This window comes from Petaurus breviceps, unplaced genomic scaffold (genome assembly GCF_028583685.1).
Source record: "Petaurus breviceps papuanus isolate PSGF00001 unplaced genomic scaffold, PetGlider_PUasm1.0 80, whole genome shotgun sequence".
In the NCBI taxonomy this organism is placed as follows: Eukaryota; Metazoa; Chordata; class Mammalia; order Diprotodontia; family Petauridae; genus Petaurus; species Petaurus breviceps.
The window spans coordinates 6,141,511-6,155,298 of NW_027186540.1; the positions used below are offsets into that span (position 1 = coordinate 6,141,511).

The 13,788-nt window shown below is 38.8% G+C and overlaps 1 protein-coding gene across 6 annotated transcripts in view; it reads right to left on the reverse strand.

Moving 5' to 3' along the window:
• LOC138176002 (FERM domain-containing protein 4A) overlaps positions 1-13,788 on the reverse strand; it is a 416,847-nt gene that overhangs the window by 95,287 nt on the left and 307,772 nt on the right. For all 6 annotated transcript variants that reach the window (XM_069106685.1, XM_069106684.1, XM_069106682.1 and 3 more), the window contains exons 9-11: positions 12,143-12,208; positions 11,875-11,932; positions 8,283-8,369 (exon numbers count right to left, since the gene is read on the reverse strand). In XM_069106685.1, the coding sequence (XP_068962786.1) occupies positions 8,283-8,369; positions 11,875-11,932; positions 12,143-12,208 (211 nt within the window). The remainder of the gene's footprint in view (positions 1-8,282; positions 8,370-11,874; positions 11,933-12,142; positions 12,209-13,788) is intronic.

The window sequence follows — 13,788 nt, forward strand, 5'->3', positions numbered from 1 at the left end:
TCCCCAGGTTCATATAGAGGGGATCTGTGCTGGGGATGGGGAGAGTGACTATGGTGGTGGCGAGACTTGCAGCAAAGACTAACGTCTAGTATCCTTAGAAGTTTGACACCCTTTACAGGGTCAGAAATGGACCAGATAACAATTCTGGGTTTCCCCACTTACAGACCAAGAAAAAAATTCTTGTTTTACAAACATGTGCTGTTTGCCGCCTGCTATTACCTATCTCTTGTTCAGTGATTAAAAAACAAAGAAAAACCCAACAGCATTTGCAATAGAATTAGCAACAATAGGGGGGGCATGTAGCCTTCTCTGGAGTCTTCCCATTAATAAAAAGGTCACATCTCACTATTTTCTTTTCAAAAAGAGAAAAGTAGAGACACAAAGAGGCTATGATTTTTGGACTTATGCACTATGGGACAAATCATCACTCCGAAAATGATCACAAACAATGAAGCAACCAGCCTAGTTAAAGTTCACTTTGGGGCTTTCGGTGACTTTTTTGCATGATAGCAACAAATCATATTTATGTGTATGGTGTTGTACAATACAGTGCAAAGTATATCCATGTAAACCTTATGAGTAAAGGCAATACAAATATTATTCTTCCCACTTTGCAAATGAGGAAACTGAGGCATGGAAAGGTTGGTAATCTGCCCAAAGTCACATAGATAATAAGCAGCAGAGTCAAATTCAGTCAAATTCTTGCATGCTCAAGTAATTTTGAAATGTAGCTTTTAAGGGTGTACCTGCCCCAGGGAGGAATTAGATTTTGGATTATTTTGAATTGGCTTCATTATAAAAATCCAAGGCAATGTTGCCAGGAGAATGGCTCACTGCTTTCATCTTAGGAGTGTTCTGTCACAACTTCCTGAGAGGCAGAGTGGGATATTCAGGATGTCTCAAAAGTCTTAAAGCAGGTTCAAGCTACTAAGACTTAAAACAATTCCATTATTTCACCCATATTTTGACAAATACCTATAGCAAAATGTCCAACAGTGTAGATATCCTGGGCAAAATGAAAATGCTATCTGTGTAGCTTAGACATCTGCTAGCATCCGACCAGCTCACATCTCTATGGGGCTGACTGGAGACTTTAGATGCTCGCCATCTACAACTCCCAGGCGGGGACAATTTCCCCTGGACTGATTTCACAACTGCTAAGTTACAGTTCAGTGTTTCCAGGTGCATTAGTGTTAGAGGCATGAAATTTCAAAAGTGGAAGATACGACAGACAGCAGCTGGTCCCAGTCCTTCATTTTAAAGATGAGGACACTAAAATCTAGAGAGGTCATTGACTTGTTTGAGGTCACATAGCTAATCAATCAGTGGCAGAGCTAAGACTAGAATCCAATTCTCTATATTTTCAGCTAGTTTTTGTAAACCAAGTTGTTATGTTTGTATGAAAATCTAGAGGGTCATAATATGCTTCTCATGCTTTTTACCTACCTGTGGTTATTTAGCAATGGTTGAAGGAACTATCCCCAAATGGGGTGTGTGTATGTGGTGTGTGTGTAGGGTGTCTGAAATAGAAAAATCTAGCAACACTGTTGAGAGTGGATTTTTCATGCCAAGCATTCTTGCAGGATTGGTCTTTGAGAATGCCCCATATGCCAGAAGCTGTTCCAGACAAGCTTTTGAACCCTGCCAAGGCCCACTCAACCTTCTTTTGTGAGATCTGAAGGACTGATAAGTGGGCATGGGGGTGGGGATAAGAATGGGGGAGAGGCTCTTTGATCAAAGCACCATGGGATGAGCAGAGACTACAAAATGCAAAGAATGTTAAATATATGAAGTGTCCAGCACAGGCTTCAGTATCCATGGAGAATGCTGATGACAATATGAATAAGAACCCAGAACCAGACCAAGCAAGAGCACTCAGAAATAAGGAAAAGAGTCAAAAGGGAGAGAAAACAAATCATTCATAACAGAAATGGTTACACTTAATAATCAAATAGGGCAACTCCACTGGGAATCAGAGCGCAATTAAATGGAGTATTTCCTATAAATATGATTTTCTTTGTCCCCTCATTCACTCAGTTCAAAAATCCTTACTAATTTATGGCCATGACATCAATTCCCAGAGTAAATTCCCCTGGTCGGAAGTTATTCTCAGGGACAACATAAAGCTGCTTTTGCCACTTCAGAGAGAAATGTTAAATTGGAATAAACAGTAGTCCATTTAAACCCATTCCTGTTTCTGAAGCTTCATTGGGGACTCCATAATGCATCTAATTGAACATCTAAGTGTACATAAAAGCCCATCTAATAGCACATCAAATAAATAAGTAAATACAGATTGCCAGATAACAAGAAAATGATACTGCCATTTCTCCCCATGAGGAAGATTTCACTCTCATCTAAACTGGTAATCAGGTTGGGTCCTATAGATAATGATTTATACTAGTACATAGATGATTGTTGGTTTTTTCCCCCTGTAGAATACCTTACCACAGTAACTCTCTCTAACACAGTAATTTAAAAAAAATTATTCTTAGAAGCAATGAGATTTCTGAATAAGGTACAGAGTTAGAAGGGACCTTTGGGGGGCATTTAGGCCAAACACCTCATTTTACAGGCAAAGACAGGTGTGTCTTTACAGGCCAAAAGCGGGTGTGAATTTTCCTAGGTCACAGAGAAATGAGTAGTAGAAGTTAGATTTGAATCTAAGTCAAGTGTAGGATTTGAAATGGAAAGACCTGGGTTTAAATCTTGGACCTGTTCCTTATTACTTAGGAGACTTTGGGCAAATTGCTTAGCCTTTTTGGGCCTCAGAACCTCATCTGCAAAGTGAGGGGTGGGATTAGATGGTGTGGACACTAAAGTCCCTCCCAGCGCTAAATCCATGCTCTTAAATCCTACATCTTCCAATTCAATGTTCTTTGTGTTATACCAGGGGTGGGGAACCTGCAGCCTCGAGGCTACATGTGGCCTTCTAGGTCCTTGGGTGTAACTTTTTGACTGAGTCCAAGTTTTGCAGAACAGATCCTTTTATTAAATGGATTTGTTCTGTGAAGGCTGGATTCAATCAAAGGGCCACACATGTCCTGGATGCTGCAGGTTCCCCACCCCTATATATCAATCTATCATGAGACATGAAAACTTGTCCACCAATTTCAGTAAAAGAAAATAATGTAGAATGCTTTATTATATTGGGTATGTTATAGCTGGAGCTTGGGGGCTTCAGTGCATGTGATAACATGGTCATCTCTGAAATAATTCTTAAAGTGTTAGAAAAGAGGATCATGTTGATCAAAGTAAACAACATTCATTTACTGTTATCCTTTTGAGGGGAAGGCACTTTCTAAATTCTTGGGCCCAGATAGGAAGAATCTGGGATCCCCCTCTGGAATCAGAAGGCCCTGACAAGCAAAAATGTCTGCCAAGCTGATTTTTTTTTTGGCTGCCTAATTTGGAATCTGATTTCAGGTGACAAATCGTAATGATTCTTTGGCAAAGCTAATTAAATTTCTACTTAATTGCTCTCAAGACCAAAGGATGAAAAAGAAATTCAACTTTTATATTGTGAAGGGAAGGATTAGGAGAATCCTTGATCAACTTCAGGGGTTACCAATGACTCTGATGAGACTTCAGAGGCATAATCTTCTATTATGGGGGCATCTGGTAAATGTTCATGCCTATTGTTAGACAAAGGAAAAGTCATTGTCTTTGGTTGTTGAAGATAGTTGAAGGTTCTCCCCAGTAATCAAAGCCTACTTCTTTGGACAGTTATTGAAGTCAACATATAATTTAAATTTTACCATCAGCTAGAACTACCAATTTGATCATATTTGCTTCATTATTTCTTGAAACAAATACAATATTTATGTAATAAATCAACTCTTGTGTTGAGTTGTCGCTTTCTGATACACTTATACACATGTGTAGCCTGGCAGGCATGCTAAAAAAAAAAGCCTATAGTTCACATCTACTCATATTCGTCAGTGCCAAATTCTAATCTTTTCTCACAATGGCTTAAAAAACTCAACACAAGTGGATTCTGTCAGTACAAACACCTCAAAATACTCCCACTGGCAACACAAATCCCCATAGAACTTAATATAAAGAAGCCATGAGAAAGAAGAAACAAAAAGATAAGATCACAAAAAAGTGTGTTTGAATGTGGCACATAGTGTTTTCATGCTTAAAGGAGCACAGAAGTAGGGAGGGGAGGGTAAGAGAATGAGAAAGAATGAATAGTTGCGGAAAGAAAGAAAAGGGGGGAAAGTCCAGGATGCTGATGGAGGGGACCACATGGAAGCTTGTTCAAATCCTTTCTAGGAATTTTAAATTTCTAAATATGAATTCTTTTAGTACAGAGGCATTTGAGCAAATGCTAATATTCATAGTTACAAGTACAAACAGTTGATTTTCCACATTTGGGTATTGTCTGTTTTTTTTTTTTTGCCAGATTGTTCTTCATGTGTGGACCTAGGATACTTCCCAAACGGACATTTGAGTTTGAAAGGATAAAGAGAAACAAAATGGCTTGTCTGCAAGGTTCCCTAAGGTACGTATCTAGCAATTCCTGTGAACTAAAATAAGAGAAGTGAAAGCCATGTCTTTAAGCTGAGTTCTAGCTCTGAACAGCAACTTGTTCATCTTGGTCTCTAGGCTGTAGGAAGTGTAGGAGAGGGCAATGGACTCCTGGGCAGCAAGGGATCCTGGAAAAGAGCAGGGCTGCCCTTTTTTCTTTTTCTTTTTTTGGTAGGGCAACTGGAGTTAAGTGACTTGCCCAAGGTCACACGGCTAGTTTTTGTGTTAAGTGTCTGAGGCCAGATTTGAACTCTGGTCCTCCTGACTCCAGGGCCTGTGCTCTATTCACTGTGCCACCTAGCTGTCCCCAGGGCTGCCCTTTTTGAAGGAGATTGCCAACCACTAGTACCTAGCATAGGATACCCCCTCTACTCCATTCCACCTTGAAAGGGGAACCTGTATTTTATTTCTTCCCAAAAGGCAGCCCGAGCCCAGGAGGGAGAGTGAACTATGCAGTATAATATCTGACCCCACTGGCAGATGGAAGAAAAGCTGTGAAGTCTCCCCCAGGCCAGAACTGGAAAACCTAGAGCAAGTTCCAGCAGTCAGTTGCCGTTTCTGGAGAGCTTTCAGCATGCTGGCAATGTTTTTGTAAGGCATATGGAAACACTCCAGAGGACCTGTTTAGGCTGCTTAGCTCTTGACTATGTCAATTGTTTGCCAAAGTCATTAAAACCCTGCTTACCCCAGGATTCCTCTGGACCAGAGCCCTCCAAGGCTGGGAGGGCAGCCTAGCCCCTACCACTGTGGTCACTCAAGTATTCATCATTATCATTGTGCTGCTTGCCACCCCTGCTTCAAATGGGTCAGAAGCTCTAGGAAAACTCCAAGCTTGCTGCAGGTTAACAGCAGCTTACGTTGGAAGTGAATAGAGTGGAGAAGACCTCCGTGTAGAGTGCAGGGAAGAGGCCAACCCTTACTTCTTTCTAAGTGCTACTGTGAGGCTTCTGTTGACAGATGTGGCTTTGGGAATGTGGTCCAAGCTAGTCTTGTACTCAGTGCAACTTGCACAGTGTTCACCCTGCCTTTGGTCTCTTAGGATCCCAGTTTCTTATAATTTTCTCTTTGGGGATACATATTATTGAGTACACATCTTAGCTAGCTTCTTCCCCTAAAGTCTTATTTTAAAATAGAATTACATTTACTGATAGACACTTTTATGTAAAGGAACCATCAGGCCAAGAAGATCAATTATTTTGTGCTTAACGTAATTTTATGCATAAGCCTTTTATTGTCCTCTATTTTCTCATGTGTGGGCAACTAGGTGGTGCAGTGAATAGTTGGGCTTGGAGTCAGGAAGACTCCTCTTCCTGAATTAAAATCTGGCCTCAGATACTTATTAGCTGTGTGACCCTGGGCAAATCACTTAACCCTATTTGCCTCAGTTTCCTATTCTACAAAATGAGCTGGAGAAGAAAATGGCAAACCACTCCAGTATCTTTGCCAAAAAAATCCCAAACCAAACCCAAATTAGGTCATGAAGAGTCAGATACAATTGAAACAACTGAACAACAACAAAAATATTATTAAGTTTCAACTCAACACTAATTTAGGACTCTAATGGCGACATGGAAGTAAGGTTCTTTATTCATGGCTATGGAATGGATTTCCTAGTGGGATTATGCTTTCTTTCTCTCCCACTCTTACTTCCAAAGGACCTTCAAGCTAATCTACAAAAACCACCACAATGAAAAGCATCATTAAATCAGTCTCCACGATTTAGTCCTATGGCAGCCCCGCTGAGATATCCAAAAAGAGAATCCATGAGGGATTTGGATTGGATAACATAGTTGTACCTCAGTTACAAACACCTTTTAAGATAACTCAAATAGTTTCTCAGAAGCCACAGAAACATAATGGGTTTTAATAGACACCTAGTCTAGGTTTGAAATAATAACCAAGGGAAGACAGTTGTTAGTCCCCTGACCTGGATAGATCCTGTACAGTTATTGTTGACCCAGACACCGAGTACCTAGGCTTCTGGTCTTGGATTTCTGGTTTGGAGCCTTATGACTCTTCATCGGTGTCTAAATTACAGTTGTGTCAGAAAAAGAGGCAATACAAAATATATTAATACATAAAGCTCAAATAAATCTGGATACTTGTGCTTCTTGGAAAAAGTTTGGTGAGGTGGGGGTTTGAAGCTACCGGAGTCGAAGTATCCACTTTATAGATGACAGTTTTCTATGTTAATGTTCTATTTTTTGGTCTGGATAATTAGGAGTTGACAAAGCTTTATTAAAGAAGTCCCTGGTGGGTTTTTGCTTTTGCTTTTGTTTGTTTGTTTTTTTTTTTTTTTGCCTTTGTAACATGAAATGGATTATAGGAAAGAAGCTGGAACTTTGGGTCAAAATTCTGGTTTTAATCCCAGTTTTGTCATTTACTGCTGGGTAATCTTTTGTGAATGACTTCACTTCTCTGGGTTTCCTTTTCTTCATTTGGAAAATGGGAATATGGTTTGAAGAGATGACCTTTAAGATCCTAATTCAGAGCTAATATGCCATTATTCTACAATGAAGAAGTGTCTAGGGGAGAAAATGAAGGAAGGAAAGAGAGTTAGAACAGCATAGAGGATTATTCAGAGAAGCAGTGTGGGAAATAGGCAGCAGACACAGAAAGGGGAAAAAATAAGTATGAAATACCCAGTTTCTCTTCTGGATCATAAAAATGAAAACTGGAGAGATTTCAAAGACAACCACATAATAATACACATCACCCCCGAAGCCCCTAAAGAGCCAAATTCCTACTGAATTGTTCCCTTGTGAACCATCCATCCATCTTCTTTCCAAATTCCTTTCTTTGAACTTAGTGGACTCAGTGATAACCAAACTAACATTTTCCTCTCTGGGGCCAGTTTATTCTACCGATTTAATAAAGAAGTAAGCTATAGCCAAATACTAATTGGATAAACTAAAGTAAACTTAGATATGCAAAGTGCCTTACAATCCTACTCATGGATAAAGAAGCTTGGAAAGAAAGCTATCTAGGATGACATAATAGGCCGATATTGCCTTTTCTCTTGATAGGCTTTTAATATGAGTCTCTGAATTTGGACTGCGTTCTTGCCATCATTCTCTGCCAGGAAACCTGATTGTTAGTATTCTCCTTGGAGATCTTTCCATTATAATTTTTCAATTTGTTCTGGTCTGAGAAATGTGTGAAAACTAAGGAAAAAAGGAAAGCCCCTTTGAACCTTTTGTTGTGTGTTTACAATGACTTTGGCAACTGCTTCCTGCCTGACTTTTCCCTCTCTGTTGCATGTCCTTTAGTTTTCCAGATTTATCATCAATGTCTTGATGTCCAAAGATATGGTCACTGATTTATATGTACTCTCCCCATTCAAATGTATTTTATGTTTCTCTCTTTTCTCTGATACATTAAGGAATGTAACAGGCTACCAAAGTTCACAAACACTTGCGTTTTAGGAAACAAAAGTTGTCAGAGTGAGTTAACCAGTTGTACAAAACCTCCCCCCAAATCCCAAACAATGGATTTTATGGTTTGTCTTTTCTCCTAAAAACAACAGCATTCACTGGTTCTTGGGGATCAGAGACAATGGAAACCTAGCCTCTCACGTTTAGTTTTCCTTTGCAATGGCAAGGAAAATAACTTGCTTAAGGAAATCCGTGATGAATTTTAAATGATGCCTGTCTTCTTAAATGACTGGCATATTTATGGGACCAATGGTTTCTTTCATCAGGCCAGTTAAAGCAGCAAGTCATTAACACAACAAATAATAACAGACTTACCTTCCTTGGCTTCACTTTATCATGATAGTCGTATTGGAAAATTCCTTTGTAGCTGAGTCCTAACCACCATGGAATTCCCTGCTTATCCTAGGATATTAAAAAAAAGGGGGGGGGGGAGAGTGAGGTGGGATTAGTATAATTGTCTATAGAGGCAGAAGTTTAAGGACGAACCAGGGGCAAAGTCCTTGGTTCACTTGAGGAGGTGGAGGGAAGAGAGGAGCTTGACACAGGGAGGGTTTGTTTGTTTTGAATTTTTCCAAAGGCAGCTTTAATTACATCTAAGGACTGACACAGACATATGAATTCTAGCTTATTATTATCATGATTGTGATTTTTATTATTATTTCAAGTCATCTAAGAAGTATTAACATCCTGTGTTCTAGGAGACTCAAAGATAGGTTCCTCAAAGATAGGAGCTTTTTCTACTTTATCCAATTCCTACAGAATTCCATGATCTAGTGAGGGTTTATTATGTGTGAACTGCTGAGGAAGAATATGGCATAGTAGAATGAATACTGGATTAGGAGTCAGGGACCCTAGAATCTAGTCCCAGCTGTACCATCTATTATCAGTGTGACTGTGGACAACTACATGATACCTTTAATAAAAATACTATATAAGAATACGCAATAACTTTACATGGAAATCCTTTCTGGGTCTTGGTTTCCTTTGCTGTAAAAGTAGGGGCTGGGCTAAAATAATTCTAAGGTCCCTTCAAGCTTCAAAATTCTATGAGAAATGCTTGTCCTTTTCACTCTTGAGGCTTTGGGGATTGAAGGTTGTTCCCTCATTCAGCAGAAATGAATAAATGCATTTTGTGGGAGTTTAGAGCAGAACAATAAAGATGGCTTTCTGGAACTGAGGAATTAACTGACAAGGACAGTTCCTGAGTTGTATAGCAAAAGGTTGTAAATGACAATGCAAGAGGGCATTTGGGCATCCAGTGGGATAATTATTACAGTGTGGTGCACGTCTGTAGTACCTTTTGCTGGGGAGGCTGAGGCTGGTGGATCACCTGAGTTCAGAAGTAGTTCTGAACAGCAGTAGGGTTAAAATGTAATGAGTGATCCACACTAAATTTGGCACTAATATGGCAACCCCCCAGGACTGGAGGGTTAACAGTCTCAGTATAATGACCTCTAATAACAGGATGTCTCTAACTCTGACCCCACTAAGAGCCCAAACCTATTAGAAGGCAAATGTTTTCAAGGCCTGGAATGTCTCAAGACCTCTCCCCTCTATGAGAATAGGATTTTATTTGGGGGACAAATGGTTGTTTTTGTTGTTGTTTTTTGAGGATTTGAATATAGCGTATGTGTGTTTTTTTTTTACATATTTTTTTAAGATGTCATGTCTTTGCCTGAACCCTCTTAAAAAAATCCATGTCTATATATCATGATGTTTTTAGAAAGCAGAGCAGGAATGAACCCAATATTACTGAAACACTGGATTAATCAAGTTAGTATATTTATCACCCCCAAAGAGACTGCAGTAAAGAAATAACAGGGCTACAAAATATTAAGTCTTGATACAACTGATTTAGGCAGATTTGGACTCCTATGCCTTCTACTCAAAGGGGAACTTGAATAATTACTGATGCTTTGAAATTCCAAGAGTCAAGAATCCTAAGTCATTTAGTCTTCTGTAAACTCAAGCCTTATTGCTACTCACCAACATAACGTACAAAAAAAACCACATTTCCAAAGTTTATTCAAAGACAGAATGCACACAAGAAGGGCATACATAAAATGATCTTTTGTTAAATGGTATAGCAGTCCAAGTCAAGGCCACAACCTTGAGTAGTGAAGTTTAAAGTCTCCACTAGGCTTGTCAGATTCTTTGGAACATTTGTAGAAGCCTTTGCAGTTGGTAGGTTGAAGAGAATCCTAACCTCCATATTGAGGAAGAAAAATTGTAATTAAGTCTTTCTCTGAGAGCAAATAACGAATTGGAGTTTAGAAACAAAAAATTCCAGGGTCCTAATTTTGTGCTCAGATTCCTGTGCTATTCCTCAATCTGGAATATTTCTATAGTGAAAAACAAAACCCCAAACAAAACACACAATTTCATTTCCATGAGGCTTCTCATGTAATAGCTGGAACTTAGTTTTTTTTTTCTCTCTGCAGCAATAACAGGGCAAATTGGAATGAGTTTAGTAGCTTTTAAAAGTACCTAATTTAAAAATGGGAGTGCTTCTCAATACTAAAGCCAAAGTGTAATGAATTCCTAGTCTCCTTAGGTTAATAAACCCCTTTCCTTCAAGTAGCTAGATTAGCTACAGGTTTCTTTGGTTATAATCCAGTGGGCCTGCAAGTCTTCCAAATCTGGCAGAGAGGTGGCAACAGTGGAAGATGCTAGCAGCTGCCTCCCAGGGTTGTCATTAGAACCAAATGAGATCCTATTTATAAAGTGCTTAGCACAGTGCCTGGAATGTTAACAGGCATTTAGTAAATGCTTGTTCCCTTCCTTGATTCCTTCCTCAGGATCTGAGGATCCTGTAACAGGTTAGTTGTGAATTCCTTATAGTATCTCCTACAAGTCACTCAACCAAAGTTGGCAGAGGAAAGCCCAAGAGAGCCAGCCTGAAGAAGAGTATGCTATGGGACAACTTGGGAACAATGAAATGCCCTTCTAACTTGAAATTCTCTGATGTTCAAAAGGGTACAAAGGGTTAATTAATTGAAGATGGTGACTAATTATCCTCCATTTCCCATGAAGACAAAACAATGGGAAGAGGGTTTTCATTACACACTTGGGTTAGGTATCAAAGAAAACTTAGTGGATGCAAACCTTGTAAGAATCTGAAATAAGTTAACTAGACTAAACAAGAGGGGTTCTGAATATATCAAATAACCTTCAACCCTGGTTTTCTAGTCTATGATCCTAACATTTGGCTCTATCATGGAAGTTGAATTGATTAATGGAACTTGAATAAAGTCCACAAGGAAGGATGAAAATGAGCATTTATTAAGCATCTACTATTTTATCCTCATCTTACATTTGAGGAAATTGAGGCAAACAGAAATTAAGTGATTTGCCCAGGGTTACATGTAAGCATGTGAGGTCAGATTTGAACTCTGGTCTTCCTGTCTCAAGGCCTAGAGCTGTATCCACTATGCCACCTAGCATACATATGGAAGAAATTGATGCAGAAAAGTCTTACTTTATGACAGAGCCTTTAAAAGAGATGATATTTACAATTGCTTGGCCTTTGTTGTGTCCAATTTGTCTTCTTTTATGCTATTATTTTTGTATTTACTCCAACTGGAAGGAACAGAATTTAGTAATTGTCTTGAGTTCTGTGCCTGGAGTATACAGCCCTTTTAACCAAAGGAATACAATATAATCTTTAGCATGGCTTCAGTGGAAAACTGAGAGGGCTATTTTTCTTTCTTTTTTTTTAAGCACTTGGGGTTAAGTAACTTGCTCAAGGTTACATGGCCAGTTATTTTGTGTGGGTGTTAAGTATCTGAGGCCGGATCCGATCCTGGGTCTCCCGACACCGGGGTCAGAGCTCTTACAAGGGCTATTTTTCAAGAGGGTAGTTTGTCACACTCAAAAAATTGGGTTCCCCCATTCTGGAGTCACTTACCTTCACTGCATAATAATGTACTCCATAGGTAGGGAGAGATTCTACGATGCTCATATAGCTGTAGAATAAGGAATACAACACATGAACACAAAAAGAAAATTTGCCAGGGTTGTCATTTAGTAAAAATCAGTTTATTCTCTACTCTTTTTGCATGGAAGATTTCCCTCATCAGGCATTTACTTGAATGTAAAATGGAAACATTATCCTTAAGAAAGCTTTTCAAACAAACCAAAACAACCTTCATAAACACTGGAGAATTCCCACTTACTTCACAATTGCTTGGCCTCTGGTTTGACCATTCAGCTTCTTGTAGTGTTCTATTACTCTGTCCTCACTGGAAATAGAAGAAATATCATTTAATTATTGTAGTGCTCAGGTTAATAAGTGAGCATCTTGCTACCTGAACTACTTCTCAGAGGATCATTCCCAGATGGTTTCAGGAACAGAGAACTCCAGGTGGAAAAGATTTTTCCCTACTGCAGTTTTATTTTCATTCACAGTGTAAAAGACTTCTCACACAGACTGCCTAGAGATCCATTAAGAAACAATTTTCTCAAAGGACTCCAGTTTGACCCTAATTCTCTTAATGCAATAAAATGCACAATGGTGTAGTTAGAGACCAGATTTTGGGAATAGTCTCTTCTTACAAATTGCTAAAACTGCTGTATTGCTTCTGGAGAAGTTTTGGAGAGAGATGGGAATGAGTGTTAGTGAGTGAGTGAGTGTGTGGGTGTGTGTGTGTGTATGAGTGTGTGAGGAAGATAAGGTGAAGGACATGTAGCATAGCATAGTGGAGTCAAGATGATCTGGGTTTGAATCCTGCTCTGGAAACTGTAGAGTTTATATGACACTGGACAGGTCCCTTATTCTCCATTAACTTCAGTTTCCTCATTAGGGAAATGAGGACAATAATAACACTTCATAGGGTTATTGTGAAGATCAAATGAGATAATGGAAATAAATTAATATGAGCTATGATTATTCAGGAGGGAAAAGTTATCTAGCTCTGAGAAGACAAGGGCAAGGTTGGATATTCTTGTGCTATCTCTTTTTTTTCTTCTTTCCCCCCCCCTCTCCTCTCCATTTTTATCCCTCTTTCCTTTCCATTTTCCTCTTTCTATCCTCAATAGATACAAAATAAAATTAAAGTAGAATTAAAAGAACACTATTACACAGGTATTACTATGATGTAAATGATCACTAAAATAAATGTAATAATAAATATGGTAAATAAACGTAACAATGATAAATAACACCAAAACTATAATGATAAATATAAAATAGATCACTAAAAGAAAATTGAAGTCTGAATAATGGAGAAGTCAGTGAAAGTCTTGGAGAAAAGATGAAGTAACATATCTCCTCCTTCACGGAAGAGAGGTAGGAATCTACTAAGGAAACTATCATATACATTACCAAATATTCTGGCTTTGTATATTCTTTTTCCTTTGTCACAAAGAGAATTTAATTTGGAGGGGATGATGAGAAATTAATAATGTAAACACAAAATAATTTTATGAATTAAAAAGGACTTCAATGAAAAGTAAAAATGTGGAATATAGGGGCGGCAAGGTGGTGCACTGAATAGAGCACCAGCCCTGGAATCAGGAGGACCTGAGTTCAAATCCGACCTCAGACACTTAACTCTTACTAGCTGTGTGACCTTGGGCAAGTCACTTAACCCCAATTGCCCTCCAAAAAGCCAAAAAACAATTTAAAAAAAATGTGGAATATAGTAGGTGCCCATCCTGCAACTAATGGCCATATGATCTGTACTAAGAAGGCCCAATGAAATTATCTTATAACAGCTTAGGGCTAGGATATGTAGTACACATTAGGAAATTTTTTCTAGTATTCTCTGCTATGTCTTCATCTCTCTCTCTCTCTCTCTCTCTCTCTCTCTCTCTCTCTCTC